The following is a 25,525-nucleotide window of genomic DNA, read 5'->3' on the forward strand; positions in this document are numbered from 1 at the left end:
ACATGAGTTAGGAAAGCTATCTTGAATTGTTTTTACCTAACTCATATATATTCGGAATAACATATATTCAGAATAAGCATGTGTAAGTAATATGAAACGTTCACATATCTTTTGCGAGTTCATGATCTAAGATGTAAAGCACAAGGAAAGCGGCCATATAGAGAGACTGCAAGCGCTGCAGAAGATTGTGGGTATTTACAACAGTTTGACTGATAAACATGAATTTGTAGCTAAATTTTTAATGGTGCTAAACAGCATTTCCCGTTGTTTACGACCTCGCTACAACATACTGTTAATGCTAGCTACTGTGCATATCATAGATCAATTTTAACAAATGAAAATACTTACAGGTTGTGGCTCACAATGCACTTCTGCTTGCTAGACCTGCTCCTATAAGGAGTTTTTAGCCGAATCCAGCACTGAACTGGGAGAGATTCTGGAAGCTATCCTTTGTCAAATGCTAGCTATATATATATATATATATATATATATATATATATATATATATATATATATATATATTATAATTCTCTGGAACATAATTGAAATTTGATTGTGGGCACTTCTTTCTTTGGGTCATGTCCTTTAGAAGCCCAAATACAGAAACGAATGAGCACTGTGGAGAAGCAGCGTTTGGCCGGCATTTTAGTTTTCTTTTGCTATAACATTACAGTGCATCTGGCCACCCCCCATCACTGTGCGTGTTGTATGCACATGGTAAATGCATGTAACCTGAAGCCCTTGTGTTCTCACTAGCCTGGATATATATATTTTTGTAGTCCCTAAAATTTTGCTGTAGGCGTTGCTAAGCTGACTCTGTAAAAGAGTCCCTTTGCATTGAACTTTGAGCGTATTACATTCAGAGACTTTGAGATGTTGTTTATGTTCACACAGCTACATTACACATCAACTAAAGTTTAAAATATGATATCGTAGTGGACCACCCCTTTAAGTTAATAAAGCATTTAACATACAAATTAACTATTAGTATATGCCTGAATAACAAGACATACAAATGTTGATTTGAATAGTTTATAATATAGTCATTATAATCTAGTCATTTACTTACGCTTTCTAAATAATCTTTAAAAACCAAAAACTTCTCTCAAATAACTGGTTGTAAATAATGGAATACTTAATTTAGTAATGAAAAAATAATAATTAACAAATGAGTGTGAATGAGTGTGTATAGATGTTTCCCAGTGATGGGTAGCAGCTAGAAGGGCATCAACTAAATACATCTTTAAGTTATTAATCATTTTAATTTAATGGTTGAGAGTGTTACGTTAACATATTAAGAACAAGACGTCTTTTCCAGGGTAGGTGCCTTATTATATTCATAGTAATCATGCAGGCTTTGTAAATTTGGCATATGGTGCAACAATCACATAGTTTCCTTTTATAGGGTTTTGGTTGGATTTGGACTTGGCAGATGTGGTAAAAACCTAGTATGAAAGAAGATATATATCACAACTTCGAATTGTGTGTCATCGGCAAGCCAGCAGAATACAGATTTGGAACAACATGAGGGCGAACAAATGGTCTTGTTACTTTTCATTTCCGATGCTTTCTTCAAAACGTGCCTCTTATGTCAGAACATGCCGTCTCTGAGAACTCTCATACCATAACCATGGCTATTTCATCCAACAGGCAGAACAGAAAGCAGATGGAGAATCTTCCATAATGCAGCTGCTTTAGAGAGGTCAGGGAAGATCAGCCTGTTCCAGCTATTGCTCACTTGGTAGTCACAGTTCTCGTGGTTTCTGCGTGTTTCTGACTTATTCAGACGTTGAAAATTTGTGGTTGGGAATACAAAATGAAGGACAGAGAATTTGAGAAGGTCTCACATATTCTGCTCACTTGGTATATCTGTATTAATGTGCCATCTCACCCACTGAAGGGCCAGACTTGATTACAGTCTAATCACATTGACACGAACCCTTGCATTCCCTATACATATTCTGATATTTAAAAAAAAACACAATGGAAATTACTTTACACTAGTGGAGTTCCTGCTAAATTAGCTGATCTGTCCATGCATTACATAACAAGATATAACCACAGATCATTGTTACTATTAAATACCACGCACTTCATTTAATGGCAGCGGTGATGAGGCCTCATTGACTTAAGGGTATGCCTCATTACACACTGCCAGAGCTTTTCACTTAAGGCAAACCTCAGGCGGCCATCGAAACACATATACGCATACATATATTAATAGCAAAGACTGCCTGGCTGAAAACTCAATCCTGATTGGTTGAATTCACAAAATGCACAGATGAGCAAACACATAGAAAACTGTCATTACTGGTTCACAATTAAATTCTACAATTAAATAGCTTTCCACAGCTCTACTCAGTAGAAAAATGCGCCTGTACAATTATTTTCGAAAAAATCTAAAAACTCAATAGGGAGTAAAACACTAATTTTGGTGGTCATGCAAACTCATAATTACAGTGAAGATTATTAGCATACGTTTGCACTGTTTCAAATAAGTTTTTACATATGTATCACATACAGTATTTATGCCCATACTGTAAGTACAGGTATGGCTTTTCATATTTTCTTACCAGGTACAGTATAATGTCATAATATGCTTATTTATGGTACCCTACACTACTGGTGGCTGGTGTATACTTCTGAGTCGCATGATCGGCGTGACCCTTGTGCATAGTTGTGGATTTATACTTCATGCTGTTTGTATGCTGCTATAACATTTCTGAAACGCTAGCAGGCAGATGTTTTTTTCCTGGGTGTTTTGTTTTTTTCTGAAAGTCACAAGTAGCTAAAACTCACTCATTCAGAGGCGGGAAGTGGCAGACATGCAACAACTTTAATCACATGGTGAACACAAAACAAAAGTTTACATATGAAGCTCCTTCACGGGACTCGACGCTTGTAAACAATAGCTTCATCTGGCTTGCGGCTCTCAATATGCCCGTGCATGTGACTGCTACCAAACCAACCAATCACAGAGCTTACGCTGAGAGGTTGAGATGTTTTAGGCTGAATTATGCTTCAGAATCAATCGCATGCTTATGGTTAGGTGCAATCTTCGCGAGGTCGCATACCCCTCATTGTGGCTGATGCAGACACTGATGCACGCATCTCAAATAATGTAACTACACGTCGCAACAATGCTTATGGTACCAATAATTTATGTAATTGGTCAGCTTGGTTTAGCTAAAGAGCGTGCGCAGTGCTGAAAGCCAAGAGCTCGATGGAGTGAGTGTTTACAAGTGTAGGAGCTTCAGATGGACACTTTTGTTTTGTGTTTACCTTATGATAAAAGTTGATGCACGTCCGCCAGTTCCTGCCTATGAATGAGTGAGTTTGAGCTACTTGAAGCAATCAGAAAAAACAAAACACCCAAAAAAAATCTCAACACAGAGGAACATAAAAACCTACTGCCAGCGAGCATTTTGAAAGTGTAATTGCAGAGCAACACAAATTGCATGCAGAAGTATAAATGGCAGGCGCCATGGTCACTCCAATCACTAGACGCAGAAGTATAAATCAGCCTTTTGAGAGGGGCACGTCAGTGTTTGGGTGTTATCCACGCCAAGGGCTATGCAACTGCATGAAGGCTGTGCCTTCGACCATACGAATGCAGTTGACGTAGAAGTATATATCAGCCTTAAGTTTACATTCTTAAGTGTATATTTTTTTTTACAAATTTCATTTTGTACCTACCACAAAATGGTAAACAATGTAATTTAATTTTATACAAAGATCATACATGTAGGCATTCATTTTTTATTAAGCTGTATTAAAAAGCTACATAATAATTGTCAACAATGTGATGGTAACATTCCTGTATTTTAGGTAATTAAACTTATTTTTGAAATAAATGTGTCCCTTTAAAGGAATATGGCCGTAATTGCAATAAAATAAAACATGTAGTAACAAATTGTGGCATCATCAATCACATAAATGTAACCACGTTTTTTTGTGCTAGGCATGCGTTCCATGACATTGATTGCATTGCACATTAAAATTGCACACTATTGTACTGCAATGCAATGTTTTGATCATATAGTACCTTACAAATATGCTTGTACGACTCAAAATGTATATATTCATTTTTTGGGTCAGACTTAATATAGTCATTACACAAACTGGTTAATAACTTGATACTATCCCTAAACCTAGCCCAAAAGATACCCCATGTTTTGCCAAATATAACCCAGTACTTTCTTAGGTAAGCACCCTACAAGTACACATAAAAAAAGCAACCACTGGTGATTTTACATTTTACTCAGTCACAACATTAATTCGGGAAACTTTCTAAGTATATGCACAACACTGATTTTGTGTTAACAATTATAATTCTTCTAGAAAAATAGGATGGAAACAAGAAAGCGGAGTGTAAAATCTTCTGCTAAATCAGGTGACAAGGCAAGGTGAAAGACAAGTGCAAATCAACAATACAGTACCACTGCTAATGAACTGCTAATCCTGCAGGGAAATCCAGTTAACCTAGGACATGTTTCAGTGCATGATAATTGGCTTCTAGATGGTTTAATCTGGATATTAGTTAGCACAAGCTGCTTATTAACTGGTGAAGATGATCTACCACATTACAAGATGCTAAATTAAGGTAGCTTTTAATATATATATTTATTAAAGTGAACAAAGTCATACTGTACAATCTAATGTTTGAAATATCAAGACTAAATCTTAAAAAGTATAATTTAATTTACTCTCCCTCCATTTGTTTTAAACCTGTTTGAGTTTCTTTTTTTTTTGAACACAAAAGAAGATATGATGAACAATGTTAGAAACTACAATGCACTGATATGCATTGAATTTTTTTCCCCTACAATGGATATCTAGCAGTTTTCATTCATTCATTCATTTTCTTGTCGGCTTAGTCCCTTTATTAATCCGGGGTCGCCACAGCGGAATGAACCGCCAATTTATCCAGCAAGTTTTTACGCAGCGAATGCCTTTCCAGCTGCAACCCATCTCTGGGAAACACCCACACACACATTCACAGACTACAGACAATTTAGCTTACCCAATTCACCTGTACCGCATGTCTTTGGACCGGGGGGGAAACTGGAGCACCCGGAGGAAACCCACGTGAACGCAGGGAGAACATGCAAACTCCACACAGAAACGCAAACTGTGCCGAGGTTCGAACCAGCGACCCAGCGACCTTCTTGCTGTGAGACGACAGCACTACCTACTGCGCCACTGCCTCGCCTATCTATAAGTTTTCAAAATTATTTTAAATATCTTTATTTGTGTTCTACAGAAACAAAAAAACAAATCTCATAAAGGTTTGTAAGCTCTAGGGTGAGCATATGGCGAATGCATTTTTATATTTGTGAGAACTGTCTCTTTAAGAAGATCTTCAAAACTAATATGCTACAAGTGCAAAGGATCACAAGTATACAAGTCAAACAAGGTTGCATGAATAACTAACACTGCTCTTTCCTTACAAATCATACCCATTTGCCATCTAAGCTAAAGACCAACAATAAAAACGGAGAAAGCCTTCGCCATACAGCTGGAAATATTTTTTTCTTTGTCAGCCATGAATATTGGCTCGACGAGCCTGGGATAATACAATGCAAACAGAGGGAAGGATGCAATCTGGTGAGCTATTGTCACGCAAATATCATCTTCACAGCGAGCCAGATGTACACGTAAACATAAGGTGCTTTTTCACAGCCCACCTACACAACGTAGCTCGAGTGCTTGCATAAAAATAGGGTGACCAATGGCATATTCTAATATTCTAATAATACATGAAGGATTTTATGTAAGGATTAATTCCCACGATGCCTTGGGGATTTGATGCATATAATTAAAGTATTACCAAAAAGGATTTGAGGCCTCAGAGACTTGTTAACATGCCTGGACTTCACACCTGCCAGCTGAGATCTACTGCTGGCCCAAAACACACTAACAGCTCCATTATGTTTACCAAGCAGGTTACATTTGCCAATATTTCCCTGTGTTCACAATGGGATGGGTGGATCATAACTATGGGTGGCCATAGTTGTTTTATGCATAGTGTGACCAGACTTCTCTCTCTTTCTCTCTCTCTCTATATATATATATATTTTTTTTTCTTTGTCTCTTTTTATAAATAGAGTACATGTATAGTGCTCATACTCAACAAAATGCTCCTCTCTATTTCTTTTCTACCTGTTAACTACAAGCTTTGCAAACTTGATGACTTAGTTACATGATATATTGTTTACATGATGTGGTAAAGACATTGTTCCCTGGTTGGAAAATTGAAATTATTTTAGATGAAATACATTTCAGGAAATTGTACTGGGTCTTTTGACATGTTTTCTATTGTTTATTTGTGTTATTATTCTATAACTATAGTAAATCTCTTTTGTGTATGTTCTGATCATTCGTTCATTTTCTTTTCAGCTTAGTCCATTTATTAATTAGGGGTCACCACAGCAGAATGAACCACCAACTTATCCAACATATGTTTTACATAGCGGATGCAACCCTTCTAAATGCAACCCAGTACTGGGAAACACCCATAATCTCTTGCATTTACACCCACACAAACACGACGGACAATTTAGCTTATTCAATTCACCTTTAGCGCATATCTTTGGACTTGTGGGGGAGACCGAAGTACCTGGAGGAAACCCACGCCAACACGTAGAGAACATGCAAACTCCACACAGAAATGCCAACTGGTCCAGCCAAGGTTCGAACCAGTGACCTTCTTGTTGTGAGGCGACAGCGCTACCCACTGTGCCACCATGCCGCCCCTCTTTGAAAATGTGTATGATAATTTAGTTTTTTTAATATACTTAGTTGATCTTTGTGCTTTTACTTGAGACTTGGCTCACATTTTGATCAGGTTATTAGTGAGGCAAGTTGAAAATAACAGTACTTTGGATTTATCATATGAAGTATTCAGATTCAGATTAGTATTATGAAGTATTATAGCCAACACAAATGAGTCGATGCCTGAAACGCTCTTTGAGCCCTTTCATACACCCAGCCCAATGAGGCGCATACATGTTTGGCGTGATTTGTTGCTATTGTCAGACCAGCGCAACAGTAATTTTCACATTTTGTGCCACATTGTTTTAATAGAAAATCCATTTGTGGCACTGTGTGGACTCATGGGCATGCTGGTCTATATCGGAGGTGTGTTAAGGCCAATTGTTGGCGCATTGCTATTTTGAGGAACTGAAACTCAAAACACACCCATAACCCATTAAAAGAATAAGCACAACCCTGTTAGACCATGCCACGGGGCGCAGAGCATATTTTCCCGTCCTTAAAAGTGGATTCGGACATGCCCTTAATGCTTTTGCGCCATGCATGCACTTTAGACTTTGCGCCTAGACTGTTAAAATAAAGCCCCTATTGTGATTTTACGCATATGCAGAAGACAGATACAGTAATATACAAAACATATGCCACTAATTACTAATCATGCATTTCAATTCAATTTTACCCTTAAAAATCATATACAAAGTGCACTTAGGGGTTTCATTATATTAGTGTGGATGTAGAACATATTGTTTTTTTTTAAATATTGGTATCATATTGAACCATCTTCACTAGTCGACAATAGCATTTTATAAGGATTGCTTGTACAAAATGCTCAAAATGCTTTAGTTGTGATTACTGCACATGCATAAAATGTAATGGCTGGGCTAATACAGAGAGACCGTACAGAGACTGTAATCGTCTTGTGCTATTCTTCTTGCTCAATCACCGTAATCAATTGCAAGATATGCCACCACATACTAATGCATCCAGGATGCACTTGCATGACTATTTGCATATATTCTTTGGTTTGATGTCCTCATGTTTTGTTGAAAGACAGCAATTTTGTGTTAGATTGCATTGGATTATACAACATAACATTCAACTGTAACACTATTGACATAAAAAGCAGGTACAATACTGGTATAAATAGCGATTAAGTTACAATATGAGTCGCATAACTAAACAAATGTAATCTTTTTCAAGTATCTCAGTTTGAATAGTCCACACTATGGAACAAAAATACGTTTTCAGAAAACATCTTCAGAAAGCAGTAAAAAGCTGCCTCAGAATGGACAGAAGTGCTTTTAAAACATACTGTATATGGATTCATGTAGACATCATTTACAAATTGAACTGGCTGAATACCATAGGTAGGGTTTCCCTGAGAGAGACAAAAAGAAAATAAAGTTTGAAATCAGACTGAAAAGCCTCTTGTTTTAGCAGTTGTCGATGAATACTGCTCGCCGTACTATGATGAAATATGAATTGAAACCGAATGTTTCGAGGTTGTTAATTAGGCAGTGTGCTTGACTAAATCAGAGAGGTTAAGACTCCAGCAGAGCAGAGAGGGCAGTGAGACTGTGCACTGATGAGCTTGCTGCTTCTGAGATATAAGAAGTTATATACTCTATGTACTGTATATTTATTATGTATAATTAATTGTGCTATTCATTATATTGCTTACATGCAGTGCAATGTACTACTTAATTACTTTTTATTTTACATATTAGTACCTAAGAGGTACAAAATCGCTTATTGGGGATAAAAGTATACTTTACAGTTACTGATTAGATACAAAAGTGTTTCTTTAAAAGGTACTGGTCCAGTGAGAGCTTTTGTACCTTTATTTCTGGTGTTATAGGTGTAGTGTTCATAGACTTTTATATGTAAGAATGAAAAGTATAGCATTTTAAGATGGTTAGCTGGTTTTAGCTTGTCAACCAGCATGGTTTTAGAGGGGTTTTGGTCATTTCCAGACTGGTTTCAGCAATTTCCAGCCTGGTCTTAGCTGGTCAGGCTGGGAAATGACCAGCTAAAACCAATTAACCATCATGGGCCAGTTTAAGCTGTTTTTTTTCAGCAGGGACACCTTTTGTAAAATTAAAAAATATGTTTTCATTATCATATGATCATAGATAGCCAATTTAATGGCTTACTGAATAAAAACACTAATTTCTAAAAAAAAAATAAAAATTCAAACTTTTGAATGGCAGCGTACAACCTTATCAGTAAAGCTAATTATTAAAATGATATTCATAAGATAATCTATCTTCTTGCGTATTTAATTTAGGTGATACTTTATTTATTTATTTTTAAAGTGAGCATGATAAACGTTTGCTTTGATTCCAAAGCAAGTCTCTAATCAGTAATTTCAATACATGACCTGCCAGAAACCTTTTTGCCAGCCATGTTTAATTACTAGCTATTAAATGCACAGTTATTCCAGGCATTACAGTAGTCATTAAATCCTAAGGTAAATTAACAGTTCCTCTGTCCACAGATAAAAAAGTTTCACAGCATTAGCAACAGAAAGAACAACACAAATGATACTAGTCCTTAAAAAAATAAACAACAGCTAAAAAAAAACAAAAAAAAAAACAAGCTTTCTCACTTCGTTTTTATGATTTTTAAGTGACTGAAACACAAACTGAATACCATATGCTGATGATTTATAAACTCATGCCACCTTTTACTAGTTTTGAAGGCACAGGTTTTTAAAAGGTAAAAGGTTTTTTTTTTTTTTTTTTTTTTTACATTTAAGCTTCTATAATCAAGACCTAGGTGCATATATCAACCTGAAAACATGAAAAATCACATGCTAGTAACTTTCTTTTTATATATATATATATTTATATATATATTTATATCTTTGCATTTAAAGGCACACTCACAAAAACAGAGCATTTTTGCTCACACACAAATAGCGGCAAATTTGACAAGCTATAACAAGTAATCTGTAGATTATTTCAAGATTAGTCTTCACAGAAACGTTCTGGACATACTAACAACTTATTTTTACAACTTACAAAAAGGAGCATAATAGGACCCCTTTAAGCACCCAGTGACCCCTGATCCCTAAACCCCATCACCTGTTCATTTTCGGTGAAGACACGGCGGCCGAAGCTCCAGATGATGTTAGGTGTTGGATCACCCGTCGCCTCACAAGTCAACGTGATCTGCTCCTCCAACTCAGATGCCGTCTGGTTTTCTAGGAAGGTGATCTTAGGTTGCACTGTTGGTTCGCAGAAAAACACAACACTTAAAACACACACCACAAACACTCTCCTTAGGGGAAAAAAAGAATTATTCTCCACTGTGCAATTACTAGGCCTTTATAATGGTCATAATACCAAAACAGTGCTCTTAAGTTGATGAGATGAGAGTGCCTCACTGGCTGGGAGCTTTCAATATTTAATCAACACATTGTTATATTTTATAATTCAAAAGAGGAACTTTGTTTAATGGATGTGATGGAGTAGCGCTTTGATTTACTTTTATTTGCCGCAGCTCTAATCTAAGTGCTCTGAAGTAGCGCCAATGGTGGCTGGAGAAAACGTAGGAATGATGAGAAGAAAAATATTGTGATTGTGTTTTGAACTGCGACATAAACATTTAAAATCTTATATTCATGCAAATTGGATATCGTGCTAAAGAACAAAGGCATAAAAAGCAGTAGCTTTCAGGTTCAATGGTGTACTTAAGCTATAAATAAGAACATTAGAATTTTTAGCTGTGCATTAACATTTTTTGAACAAACATTGAGAGTTCACACTCTTAATAAAATAATTAAACTCAGATCACTTATATATGATTCAAAAGGGAATTCAGTTTTATGTGCAAAAGTGTTTTTGGATACATTGAAAGCATATTGAAGCATTATCTACCTGAATGTATTCAATTACTTAGAGAAAATAAAGTGCCAAAAAGAAATTCAGTGTAAAAAATACTTGCTATTATATTTTATACAACAGTTCTGTCTGGTTCTTGAATATGATTGGTTGATAGCCAAGCTATATTCTGCAAATAACAGAATAACCCTTCACCCTATAGGACACTCTAGTTTGACAAATATTGCAGCTGTTGGACAACATACTGTACTTTTGACGTTTTTATAGTTAAGAATGTAGTTGCTTGGACTGCAACTATGCAGTTTATTTATGAGCATAGTGGCTATTTTTAAATATTTATAATTTCGGAGCATTGGATTCAGTGCATCGGCCGGCATCAGCCTGTCTGAGCAGACCAAAGAAAGTGACAGTTGACTCAAGATGGTGACAGAGACCGCATAATAAATCCGTAAGGGGAAAAAATAGCATTATCAGTTTGAAACGACAGCTAAAAAATCATTATAAATCAGGTAAGTGACATTCTAAGTCGATCTTTCTCTTTTGTATTTTGTAGTGATGTATTTATACCACAGAAACTGGTAGTGTTTGCTTTGCTTTGGCTTTTTTGGGGGTTAATTATTGTGATATCCTGATTGCTAAAGAAAAATACTGGGAAATCTTTGTAGATTTATGGCACTTCATTCAGTTCAGCCTTATAAACTTAAAATGTACATGTTTTGTCATCACGTTAGACATTATGCAGGAGAATCATTCAAATGAAGCTCTAAAATGACGTTGGTGAGTTAGTAATAGTTTCTGCTGTTCTGACGTCAGCTACAGATGTGAATTATTTATGGAAGAAAGTAGTTCCTCGTACAAAAGGATTTTTGAGACTCCGTGTTTGATTTCCTTTTTTAAACACACAATTATCCCATTGAACTGCTGTATAAACGGAATATGACACTCGTAGCAGTGTGATATGACCTGCGGCCTCGAGCCAACGCATGCCTCCCACCAGTGCTGATATACAGCCATATCACACTGCTACAAGTGTGATATTGCTCATTTACACAATTAAAATCTTGCTGACAACCAGGCAAAACCAAATAAAAAAAATATTAACCATAAATTAAAATGATTCAGTATTTTGTGATATTTTATTTATTATTTTCATTTTATAATACCATGTTTCACTATTATCAACAAAAAGATTATTTCACTACAAACTTTACTATATATATATATATATATATATATATATATATATATATATATATATATATATATATATATATATATATATATATATATATTCATCTGTCCACAAAACACTGGTCATTTAATAATTATCCACTTGTATAGTGTAAGATTCCATTCTATCACCCAAACGATGGAATCTGATGAATGGTCGTGTAAGCCTTTTCTAGCACGTTTAAAAGGATTGTGTTATTTATTATTAGCATATATTTTTATTTTTTTTAAACTTTGTATTCAATCTGATTCTAATTTTAAGTGACCATCAAATTTGGACTGTATTTCTAATTAGGAATGGATCACATCAGTGCTTAATTGTGAATTGCGAGGTCCCGGTACAGATCAGGGTAACGGATTCGGCATGTTACCCGAGGATGGAGACGTGCCATGCACGAAAATGGAGAGCGGGGGGAATGAGGGGACTAGTGCAGTAGATGGCAGAAGGGTGTCGCGGATGATAGTGACCAGGTGGGGGTATCGTGGACGAAAGTGAAGAGTTGGGGAGTCGCAGAAGAAAGTGAGTGTGAACAGCGGATGGGGGAGGAGGGCAGTTGAGCAGGGGGGTCGGTAAAATGAGGTGCTGGATCAGATTTCAGAGGTGATGGATCCAGATCCTACGTGTTCCAGCACAAATTAAGCCCTGGGTCACATTCATTGTTTATGACTTAATTTAGAGTTCTGGTTTTTAGTAATTTCACTCTGCAATGCTGAAAATACAACAGGATTGGCCCTTTGCATACAGTAGATGTCATTATAGATGACATTCAGTGCATACCATGTAGTTCAAACACATCATTCCTTTAATTTTGCAACATTTCATGCCTTAATAATCACCAAATCACAATAATTGATCTTAAATTGATTAACTTAAAACATGAAAGTTTATTTGGTGGCCCATGTAACATGTGACATAGCTTTTCTTTAGCTTACCAAACACATTGAGCGTGACTTCTTCACTCCTCTCTCCAGCCTTGTTTCTAGCGATGCACTTGTAATCTCCCTCATCAAGCTTATTGACGTCTTTGATGGTCAGCTCCGACCCATCTTCATTTAGACTGTACTTCTCATCTGATTCCAGCTCCGTATTACCTCTGCAGGAAAGAAGAGAGGATAGGTTTACTGTTTGGCCTTGGAGCTGTTACTTTCTCTCTGAAGTCATGAATACATGATGTCTCATCTCGACTAGAAAACACAGAGAGAAAGTGTGCCTGGCCATGTAATGGATTCTTCATCCTGCAGTGCACAGCTTCTCGTGACGCTGATAGTCCACGAAATAAACGGCAGATCTGCTTTGTCATCTTGGGTTTCTTGACACGTTCCTGTCTTGCAGCCAATATAAAAGCTGTAAATAATATCTGAGGGCCATAAACATCAAGCTGATGGGCTTTTTTGTTGGGAAGAATGCTGTGCGCTGTGTTTCCCTGCGATGCTAAATCAGTCATGCAAAGTTTGGATCCGAATACCTGCTCTTTTTGCTTGTAACAGCAGCAATTGAGCGACATTCTCAAATGGCCCCGGAATGACAGTGCTGTCAGCGAAGGAGGGAAATAAATGAGGTTGTGGCGAGCGCTCTTATCCCTCCTTCTCCCGAGGCGACGCTCAGACTTGATGCCATCTCGTTCTCTCATTCTCGCGCCAGTCACGACTTGGTTAAAGAAGTCACTGGAGTTTTGACTTAAAGCCATACTGAAAGCTGCCAGCTGCCTTATAGCTGACATGGCTAACGGCGGCTGAAAGGATGAAGCGCTGCCTCTGCCATTCATGGCGCTTTTAGTTTACAAGCTCCAATAACTCTGATCCTTCTCCCTCTCTGGATTCAATGAAAACGCTTAGCTTTCCCAACAGAGATTTGGCTGAACTTTTTCGGCGCCATTTTGGCACAGATGGATAAAGGAGCTGCTAACTCTGAAAATAAAATAAAAAAGAGTGGATGATAAATGAAACATACCGTGCCCACTTGACAGTGGGTTCTGGGTAGCCATCTGCGTGACAGGCCAGCGTCACGGCCTGGTTGATGTCTGCAGTGGCATTAAGCTCAGTGTAGCGGGTCCTGATGCTTGGCAGAACTGGGAGGAAAAGAGAAAGGTGAAAAGAGTGTTCTTTGCAAGCTACTGTTGTTAAAAAACTGTATTTATATATACCCTTTGGGGGGGCGGGGGCTAAGTGATTTAGGGGTCTTAAGCAATTCCTGGGATGGGACCCTATTGAAACTCAAAACACTCTATGTCTCTATAGATTATTCTCTTTGTAGATTTGTTTTGTATATATATATATATATATACACACACACACTACCGGTCAAAAGTTTGGGGTCAGTTTATTTTCCACCTTTTTTTTTTTTAAGAAAATGATTCTGTTCATCAAGGTGGCATTTAATAAATGTAAAAACAAAATGTTAAATTGTTAAATACTTAATCGTAAAATATTTATTTATTACTTATTGTATGTAGTGTCAAATAAAATTATTACTCCAGTCGTTATTGGTTTTATTATTTTTACCATTAATAACAACAAAAACAATAATAATAATAATAATAATAATAACAATAAATATCATTATTATTATTGTTATTATTAGAGTTCTTTCTGAAGTATCATGTGACTCTGAAGACAGCAATAAAGTAATAGAGTAATGAAGCTGAAAGTTCAACTTTAAAATCACTGCAATAAATTATTAAATTAAATTATAAACTACTTTTGTTATTTTTTTGTTGTATAGAGCAATAACACTTCACAATTTTACAATTTGTACTGTATTTTTGATTAAATAAATGCAGCGTTGGAGAGCAGGATAAGCTTATTTTAAAACATTTAAAAATTCTACTGACCGCAAACTTTTGACCGGTAGTGTATAGATATATAGTTTTTAAATATATTTAAAATGAACAATTTATCTTCCTAATGTAAAATTGAATACAATAAATTCACAAATGAAAAATAAGTTCACAAATGTATGGTTAATTAGCCATATCTCATTTGTAAGTCGCTTTGGATAAAAGCGTCTGCTAAATGACTAAATGTAAAATGTAAATGTAATATTCGTGATTAGATTTTAATATCTGCATGTGCCGTACGGAAGAAACATTCCACTATTCATAGGTTTGCCCCTGGTTAATATAAATAATAACGTTAAAATCTGAATGGTTATAGACAGATTTGCTACAAAAAACACATAATAGAACATTTTTAAAAGAGCTGTATGATTAATATAGACTGCTTGGCATTTCCCAGGGCCCTAAGCGGCTGCTTAAAATGCTTATTGGTTAAGTCTGCCCCTGTGTGTAGCAATGATAAAGCACAACATAGTTACTAAATGTTCCTTTACATTTCTTTACTACAGAGCATTGACATACTGTTTCTTAAAAATAATAATACATTTATTTAAAAATAAATACAAAATAAAATTCATTCCAGGAAGACAAAATACTCAATCCATAGAATAATTTAATAGCTAATAATATGAAATCTCTTTTTTGGGCCTAAATCTTATCATCTTTAAACCTTAAAACTCTTAAAAAAGGAAAATGGCATTTGTTATTCAACAAAAAGTCTAATAATGAATTATTCAGGAATGTGACTGAAAGAATGAATCAAAATAAATAGTTAATTATTTACAAAAAATGAAAGAATGCCAATTAAATATGTTCTTCTTTCACATGAAACTGCCCCAACTCCACTGTTAAAATGTGCCTAGACTCTTTGATCAGGTGTATATGTGAGTTAACAGGCTGTGAGATTGAGTCCTCACCATTGACAATGACCTTGATGACCCTCAGGTCGATTTCTCCTCGGGCCATGATGCGGCCCTCGCAGGTGTAGTCACCCTCATCTGTCTTTTTGATGCCGCGGATCTGGAGGTGGTTGTTGCTTAAGACCTTGAGACGGACTGTAGGTGTGAGATGGAAACAGAAAGAGAGAAAAAAATAAAATAAGAGGAAGCAAAATGAGACTGTAATTACTCTTGAGTAAGATAAGGAGACCATGTTAACGAGCCTCTCATTACATGCTGGGCAGCAAAATGACTCGCTGCTCATCTTCTCCCAGTATAAAATCATTTTTATGGGCTTTTCTGCAGTGCTATCTGTATTCATGACCCAAAGTAAAGGTGCATATAATATTTCAACCCCGTGGAGACATCGTATAACAGCACTGATATATTAAAAGCAATAAAAACACAAATTCAGCAAGATAAAGCACAACTTTCAAGCTTAGACAAATGTTGGAAATAGAATACTTGCCTAAAACATACAGTAGTGCATACAACAAGAAAGTGTCTTCAATTTTTTGATTGTTACAGTGCATGATTTGACTATTAAACTCATTTTATTTTGTATGTCCACTACAATAAGTCTGAATCCAAAATGTAAATACATTGTAACACTTCAGAACAGGGATCACCGAACTTGTTCCTGGAGGTCCGATGTCCAACTGGTTTTAGTTTCAACTCTAATCAAACGCACCTGAACAAGCTAATCAGGATCTTACTAGGTATACTTGAAACAGCCAGGCAGGTGTTTTGAGGCAAGTTGGCGCCAACCCCTGGGCACCAGACCTCCAGGAACAAGTCTCAAACTCAATTTCTAGAGGGCCGCAGCTGTGCAGTTTTGCTCTAACCCTAATCAAACACAGCTGATCCAACTCTGTTCAAGGTGTTCAAGATTACTATAGACTATGAAGCAGCGGTCACACTAGAGTTTGAGCTTGCAAAATTCTGTAGTATTGCGCTGAAAAGGGAAAAAGGGGCGGGATTAAACAAGATGATTAGACATTTAAAAAAAAAAAAAGCAAATGATTGCTCCATATTTTAAATTTCTGTCCAGAGAGGTCATGTTTTGATCCTTGGTTAGTCTCACGCAGTCAAGTGTTGCAATTTCGGAGTTCAGAGTTCACGAAGCTTGAACTTTGCAATGCAGTGAACGAAACTTGTCGCATGAGCTTGCGTTTCTGGTCTGATGCATTTGTGTGCATATGAATGCAATCCTAGGGAGGGAAAAGTCCAGTGTGACCGCAGCTTTAAGCTGGTGTGAGTTGAAGGTGATTGGAGCTAAACTATGCAGAGCTCTGGCCCTCTAGGAATTGAGTATATGATCACTTCTTTAGAATAATGGTCCATTAGTTCATTTATTTACTATCATTAACTAAGTATAAATAATCTTGTAAAGTATTTATTAACCATAGTTTAACATTAACTAATGCATTATTAAAATCTAAAGCTTTGCTTGTTCAAATGAATTAATGCACCATGAGTTAATATTATCTAACATTAACTAACATTATTCAACTTAAATAACATTTACAATAATGATAGTAATTTTTCCATCACCAAAATTAACTGATTTCTGTGAGAATCTTGAGTCCATGCAGGTTCCAATATGTCTTCTGCATTATCGGTGATGATTGGGATGCAGTTCAACAGATGATTCATCAGAAAAATCTGCCTTCTGCCACTTTTTCAAAAGATTAACTAGAAGTCATTATCTGTTGCTTTTACAACTGGGATCGACGACAAGACTTTTGCAAGGTAATGTATATAGCCTACTCTCTGCTCTGCCTGGTCAGATGAGGCTCAGTTTTGCTTGTGATTGGTCCACCACTTACTGTGTGTGTGTGTTGAAAACCAATTGATCATTACTATATCTAACACAATGATGTAAACACAGTGTTTCAAACAGTAATGCTGGTATTGACTTCAATGTATCATTTAAAGCCTGAGACTTTATATATAAAGAAGATTTGCTTTCACAGCACAAAAAACGTCAACATGAACATGAAACGACAATATGAATCAAACAAATGTGTTAGGACAAATGTTGCTATGTTGTGTTGCACCAAATCTAGAGCAGAGAGAGTCATTATAGTGATTATAGTGGGTGCTATTGTTTTTAGTGGCATCATGTCGCACCGCTTGCATCTGGTGCAGGCAACTCATCTTGAGTCATCTCGTCTTCACCTCCATTGCCTTAAAACATGAAATACTTCCAAACATCAGACTGTAATTTCACTGCAGCCATTAGTTGGGTACTGTGAACTTGAATTGTCTCTGTTTGGGTTTAAGGAGGAACGAGGATGAAATCTTCAAAAGCAGAAGCAAAGAATAGATACTATTTACATCCTCTAGAGGAAAGCATGCACATTAAGGATTGATTCAGGCTTTTGTGAATCAATATTATTTAGTTAAACTGAAAATTAATTAAGTTCAAAGAATCAATATTGTTCACCCAGTCCTACTTTTACATTCAGACAGGCACCTATAGGATGTCTGAAGAAGTATTAGTAGTTCATTGAAAATGAAAATTCTCTGATAATTTACTCTCCCTTTAGTTATTCCAAAACTTTTCTTTAATATGTTGAACAGAAGAAAATATTTTGAAGAAAGCTGATAAGTCATAACCATTGACTTCCATACTGTTTTTTTTTTTCGACTATGAAAGTCAATAGTTACAGGTTTTCAACATTCTTCAAACTATCTTCTTTTGTGTTGAACAGAATAAAAAAAGATCCACTTGAGGGTGAGTAAACAGTGAGTAGTTTCATTTTGGGTGAACTATTCCCTTTTCAATATTTTGTATCGTGATTCATTCAAACATGAAGGAACATTCATCAAAACGAAAAGCAGAGAGCAGAAGAGGTTAATGAAAGAAATGTGGAAAATGGTGTTATTTACATAGAGCAGTTTGGTTTTCAATCTCTGCTACAATTAGTGGTTTTGCAGTGAAAATCTCTGCGAGTTCACGTCTCACAGCAGAGATCTGCGGTTGCCGGTTCTTCCAGCGGTCTCTGAGGGAGGAGCCCTCTGAGGTTAAAATAGTTTCATCCAAATGAGCCTTGAACTCACAAACAAAACAGCTCAGATGAAAACACCATCATACTTTGAGTACACAGAGTTCTCAATTAATATTCAGGTGCTTCCCTGTCACTGATTTTATTGTGACAATGCTAAGAGAGCTTACACGTGTTACTGGAGGGTTTTGACAGGAATTATTTAAAGTCAAAACAGTAGCTACTTGAAAAGGGAAATAAATAAATAAATAAATAAATAAATAAAGCGAAGTAGATCTGACAGTAATACTGCACATCTTACCATCAGTCTCAGGCTGGATTCTCATCTTTTTATACCTCCAGATGATAGTTGGGGGTGGTGAGCTGATGACATCACAGATGATGTCAGCATCATCACCCTCGTTGAACTCTTGAGGCGATGGAGCATATTGAAAAGTGAGTTTCTCTGAAAAAGACATTTGAAATCTTCTTGTAAGAGATTATCTTGTATTACTTTTGCAAAAATCCCTCACTTAAAGCTCAAGTAGCAAAAGTGAATATGAAATTGAGGATTTCAGAACGAAAAATTAATTAATTCGGAGAAATGTCAACCCCCATTAGGTATATTTATAATTAAAATGCCTTAAATTTATAAATAGTCAAATAAAATAAATAAGGATATCATTACAAATTAAATAAAAAATTAATTTAATAGTTTAATAGAATGTATAATTTAACTAATTTAATTTGATATAACATTTCTAGTTCTACTTGCATACATTGGTCAGAACAGCATAATTAAATACAACAACAGTGTAGAGTGAGAAACTATGATGTCACCTTGTAGGCTAATCTGCTGCTAGCATAAAACTGGTTCCCTCGATAAAACCCTATAGGATTTTCCTAAAGGCTTTTCGAAGATTGCAAATAATAAGCTCTGTGTTCAAACACAGTTCATTACACTTACATGTTTTGTCCAACCATTAAATCCTCACATGGAAATACAACTGTTAGCACTTTTGGATCTTGAGTGCAAACGCAAGAATTGAAAAGCTAACATTAGGTGCTCGCCTTTGACCTCGACTGCCCTGCTATAGACAACTTTTCAAGTTTATTTTTAGAAATATGGTCCATGACAAAGATTTACTCTCTCGGTTTATTATAGTATAATCCACGCTATATATTATGAATTAATAAAAATGCAAAAACACATAAACCTACATGCCTTATAGATAGTTTTTGCATGTGGGAAATATATTTTGTATTGCTTTACAGTAGTAAACAGTACTATATCTATAGTATTATCATAAGACTAAATACAGTAAGCGTATTGCTTGTGTGCATACAGCCCGCTTACCTTAGTAACAGACAACAGAAATGAGGCGTGATGGACAAGTCTATACAGTATTATACAGTACTGTATGCTTGCAAGTTCCATCATGGACACAGAACAACATTGCATGTTCTTTTTTTTTTTTTGCCACAAAGTACAGCGAAAAGCAGCCCATACAGTCATATATGCTATACATTTTAAGAAAGAGTGTAAATACTGCAGTTCTAACAGAGTTAAAAAATCTATTGATCACATTAAAGTGACAGTTAACATGTATGTATTTTTTACACAATTATTCTTTCGTTTGCATTACTGAGAGCAGGAAAGCACAGACTGGACTGGAAAACAGTATCCCCATAATATTGTTTAATTTAAATAAATGATTAATTTAATTATAACAAATTAATGTTTTGACAGTCTTTACAAGTGAAGGCATTATGTACACACAAAATAAATTCCCAATCAGAAAAAACTAAAAACTATTAAATACTATTCATAAAATAGAAAAATAGCGAGCTGCATTCCAGACCAGTTCAGCTCAATGGCGCATAATGTCTCCAACACCGCCTGTAGTCCCATTTAGCAACTTGATAGCAACCGTCTTTTAAAAGAAGAGTAACTGATTAAAAAAAGTCAAGAGTGTGATGTTACTGATGTGTTTTATGTTGTGGAATAAAAGGTGAAAGTATCTTGAGTTTGTGTTAGCCACAAACCTTTTTTAAGCGATTTAACTGAAATCCCATTCAAAATACCCATTGACTTTAAGACGAGGGAAGCGGATCTGCTAAAATGCTTACTCGTTTCCGGTTTTTGCATACAAATTGACATCATAGTTGCTCTACTCCACTACAATGAATTTTTTTAATAATTCATACATAATAAAAATCATAACAGAAAATCGATAATTTTGAGGGAAGATGATGATGACATTGTATGGCACTTTTGCATTTCTCATAAAACCCTTTTAAAAAGATCACAAACACTTCACTTACGGAAAATTTTTACAATGATGGTGCCCTGAGATTCCTTTTCTCCGCTTTTTGCCACACACTTGTACATTCCCGCGTGATCGACATTAGCATTGTAGATTGTGAGTGTCGACGAGGACTCGTCAGTCTTGCTGATGCTGATGTCTGGTCTTCCTGGCAAGAGCTTCTCCCCATTGGGTGCAAACCAGTCTATTTCCTTAGCATCTCCAACAACTGGAACCACAGACAGACAGATCAAGAGAGTAAGAAGACACTGTGACAGCTCATCAGATCTGAGGCAAACTTTAAACTACATTTTTGCTTTGCATTAACGGCTGAAATACTCAGAGCAGTTCAAATGCTTTCATTCTTTGTTTAGAAGTAAAAATAAGAAATACCTGAGCAGAAATCAGCAGTTGAGAAAGCATCTGACAACAGTAGTGAGAATGTTTGCACAAGCAATCCAGCAGTTCATTGAAGTCATGTTATTGTTCAAATTTGGTGTTACTTAAGTCGGTGTTGCTATCAATTAGAATTGCATGTCAATTTCTACTAGAAAAAAAAAAAAAACTGAATTTCATTGTTTATATTTTAAGACATAGACATCTGATCTTAGAAGATTAAACAGGAAATAATCTGATTTACATTTGATTAAAGACAGAGGGCTCTATTTTGACGGTCCATGCGCAGAGCGCAAAACGCAGGGCGCAACCGCTTTCAGGGCGTGTCAGAACGCATTTTTGCTAATTTACGGACGGGAAAATGCGCTTTGCGCCAAGGCGCATAGGCTAAAAGGGTTGAGTTCATTTTCTTATTGAGTTATAGGTGTGTTTTAAGAATAAACTAATTATAGTTTCATCTCCCATTCCCTTTAAGAGCCAGCTGCGTCGCGCCAAGAGCGCATTCGCTATTTACAGAACTCAAAGTAAGTCTAAGTGGAAAAAATTAGCATTTCACAAGCAAACAGTTAACAGTTAACAATTTTTTTAACAGAAAACTGTTAAACAGAGCATCTACTGCGTGAGAATGAGAGATAATGAAACTACTTTCACATTCGGTCTTGGATAGGGAAACCTTTACGCACAGACATCAATTAGCCTATAAATAATTAATTTCGTTTGTTAAGTGCAAAGATTTGTTTCAAAACTATTTCTAAATTCAGTTCTAATTTCTAGCAAACAAATAAATGAACAATAATGACCAAGTGTGGTCAAAATACTGAGTTATTTCCAAATACACCTGCCATGCCCCATATGGTCTAAAACCTGACAGGTGGGCAAATCTAAGCTTGTTTTTAATAAAACAAATATAAATATGAGTATAATAAATAATACTGCTAATAATAATAACATTATACAAAAGCAAATTGTTATGAATGAACTGAAAAAGCCTCCTGAGATGAAGAAGACATAAAAGCAGTGATTTTTCATATTTATGTAGGCTAGAAAATAATATGTTTTGTAATATTTTAATCCTTTATATTTATATCCTATATCTATGCTTATTATATCATATATATCCTTAATGTTTAATTTTTTCATATGTAAATATATTTGACTATTGCTCTCTTGTGTGTATTAAGCAGTGCGTAAGGTGCGCCGGAGTTTAGACCGGGTTAGTTTTGGTCTAATGCAAAATCTATTATAGTTTCTCAAAATAGCGACGCGCCAGCGGTCCGCCTCAGAACGCCTTCCTTTTTAGACCAGAAAGCCTATGGGCGCACAAATGAGCGCTAATGGATTTGCTATTTAAACAGCATAGTGCAAAACGACTCTTGCGCCAAGCTGAAACTACCAAAAGACTATTGCGCCGCGTCTTGCGCCACACTGCGCCGGGTGTATGATAGGGCCCAGAGTATCAGAGCCACACCTACATATTACATCATATCCCCTGACAAATGGCTATCAAAAGTATATCAGCATAATTAAATATATCAGAGACTGTCATTCATTCATTATCCTTAAGCTTAATCCCTTTATTTATTAGGGGTCACCACAGTGGTATGAACCGCCAACTTATCCAGCATAAGTTTTATGCAGAATAGGATGGATGCTCTTCCAGCCACAACCCAAAACTCGGAAACACCCATACATTCTCACATTTACACTCAAACACTATGGCTAATTTAGTTTATTCAATTCAACTATACCGCATGTCTTTGGACTGTGGGGGAAAGCGGAGCACCCAGAGAAAACCCCTGCAGACATGCAAAGAACATGCCAACTCCACACAGAAAGGGAACTGATCTAGCCAGGGCTCAAACCAGTGACCTTCTTGCTGTGGCAAGATGGCGCCAGGCTGTTTGGCTTGTCGTTTGCCACTCAAATATCCATATATTTTATTGTTTTTACTGCTTTCTTTCGTATTATGCGCCCATTGCTGTTTTTAATGTTTTATGCACATATCATGTGTTTATTTTCTCTCTGTAGAGCACTTTGTGCAGCCATATGGCAGGTGGAAACATGCTATGTAAATAAATTGAACTTGAACTTGAACTTAACCACTGAGCCACCACACCACCATCAGAGACTGTATATATGCAAAATATATGCAAAATATCTCACAAAGCAGACCACTTTTCTAAATATAGGATAATATAGATAAAATAAATATCTAAATAACGAATATACATTAGTCCTAATTAATTCTAGATTATATTTCCAAAGTGTATTCCAAAGTATTTTATGTGTATGCTTTATAATGATACTTGATCAAATATAACAAATATACATCCTAGACTTTGTCTACCTTTGCCTAAAATATAGTTTTATGGTACATTTAATATATTTTATTATTTAATATATTTTAACACACAAACATTTAATTAAATAACTGCATCACTGCATCATAAATTTCAACTGAAATAAATCAAACTCACAAGCTTATGAATCAAATCACTGTCATAGTTTTAATCAATTTCTCTTTAAAAATGATCACCGTCTTAATGTTTAATGAGCTTAATGTTCTCATGCTCTCATAAGAAATTATTTTTTACATTATTAATCTGCAACCAATTAAACATTGTAAATATATTGATAATGGTTTATATAAAAAATAACAGAAAGTGTTAAAACAGATAATGTACAATAATACAGACTTCAAGAGTTTACACTCAGATATTGCTTGACGCTATTACCAGTCATGCTGACCCGGGAGAGAACCCTGAGCTCGGAATATTTCAGAGGTTCCTCATTTATAACAAAATTTGTTTTTTGTATTTCTACTACAGTCATTCCTGTTTCAACATATTTTCACCATAAAATAATAAAGAACTAAAATTCGCAAACCAATTCATTGCAAGAATCAGGCAGATCAATAAAATTGTGAGCTGTAAATAAGCCCATCAAAGCTTTAGTCAGCCTTGCCCAACCATCAGAATGAAGAGGCTCGCTTAAATCCTTGAACCAAGTGCTAACGGCAGGTTTGAAATCAAAGGCACTCCATGAAGGTTAAATGTGACGCGACCCCTGATTTGTTTCATCACAGGAGTGTCATCGTCTTACCTTCACACAAAAAGAATTTGGACTCTCCAACGCTGATCTCTCCCTGGGTCGGAGTGATTTCCACTTGCAAGGCAGCTGGAGAAAAGAGAGACAAAGCGAGAATTCAGTATTTCAGAAATAACCCACATGGATGTGATACACCGATCATACAAGGGATGGAGTTTCAAGACACCCTGAGTACCTTTTTTGAAATTTTAACAGATTTGTGTCTGTTGAGCTTCAGTTAATATAATGTTAGCACCTGTCAGCTTTAATTATGGGGAAAATTGCATAGTTTGAAGCTTTTGTCAGCTAATTTTATTTTCTGAGTTTAAAACAATTTTTGGGGCGGTATCAAAATCAGTTCCATAGCGCGAATCCGCTAGTGAAGTCTGTTTCTCATTATTATTCATAGCAGAATTTTCTAAGCCTATGAAAAGAGCCTTCTTCTTAATTATTCATGAAAGCACATGCTTTCCGGAAGCAAGGCAGACCTGTCGAGCTGTGAAACCCAATGACTGGGTGAGACCGTGTCTGGGCATGGCATGAGTCGAATGTGTTTGTTTCCATGATCAATGGGCTTTGTTGCTTGTTTTTCCCCACGGTTATGTCAGGGCCGATACAGCAAAAGCTGTTGGTTTGCAGCAAGCAATTTTGTCGGGAGAGCTGTACGAGAATTGGAGGATGGCAGACTTTTATCAGTTGAGTTCGTTACTATTCAGACACATTGCCTATGTACTCATTTAGAGTGTTCATAAAAACATGATTATCTTTTTGATGATGTAAAAAATTGTAGTTATGTGTATTTGAAATTATGAATAACAAATGTAGTAGGGCTTTACTTACTGTTAATTTCTTAGCATTTTACCTTTGAAAGCTATACAATTATGGGTCTCCTCATGGTTTGTGTCTCATTTTGTGAGCCAGCTGACAACATTTGTTCGCTCCCCTCTTTTTCCCTGCTCTGGTGGCTATGCCCACTCCTCCCTCTGCTCACAGAGCTCCACATCTCAGGACATTTTTCGAAAAAATTCTGAGGTAGACTTGAACCAAAAGAGGGGGGTTTCACGGCCCTTTAAAAGCAACTTGTTAGTAGAGGTCTGCATTCCCTGCGGGCGCGCAGGACCCGAC

General features: G+C 36.1%; 1 protein-coding gene across 34 annotated transcripts in view; it reads right to left on the minus strand.

The window, feature by feature from the left end:
• ncam1a (neural cell adhesion molecule 1a) overlaps window positions 1–25,525 on the minus strand; it is a 411,497-nt gene that overhangs the window by 117,503 nt on the left and 268,469 nt on the right. For all 34 annotated transcript variants that reach the window (XR_015519418.1, XR_015519419.1, XR_015519416.1 and 31 more), the window contains exons 2-8: window positions 24,416–24,490; window positions 20,937–21,146; window positions 18,934–19,077; window positions 15,601–15,738; window positions 13,801–13,918; window positions 12,783–12,943; window positions 9,861–10,003 (exon numbers count right to left, since the gene is read on the minus strand). Coding sequence is in view for 26 of the 34 variants with exons in the window: in XM_087299154.1 (XP_087155280.1) it covers window positions 9,861–10,003; window positions 12,783–12,943; window positions 13,801–13,918; window positions 15,601–15,738; window positions 18,934–19,077; window positions 20,937–21,146; window positions 24,416–24,490 (989 nt within the window). In the remaining 8 variants the exon portion in view is untranslated. The remainder of the gene's footprint in view (window positions 1–9,860; window positions 10,004–12,782; window positions 12,944–13,800; window positions 13,919–15,600; window positions 15,739–18,933; window positions 19,078–20,936; window positions 21,147–24,415; window positions 24,491–25,525) is intronic.

Source organism: Danio rerio, chromosome 21, assembly GCF_052040795.2.
Source record: "Danio rerio strain M-AB ecotype USA chromosome 21, GRCz13ab, whole genome shotgun sequence".
Classification (NCBI taxonomy): domain Eukaryota; kingdom Metazoa; phylum Chordata; class Actinopteri; order Cypriniformes; family Danionidae; genus Danio; species Danio rerio.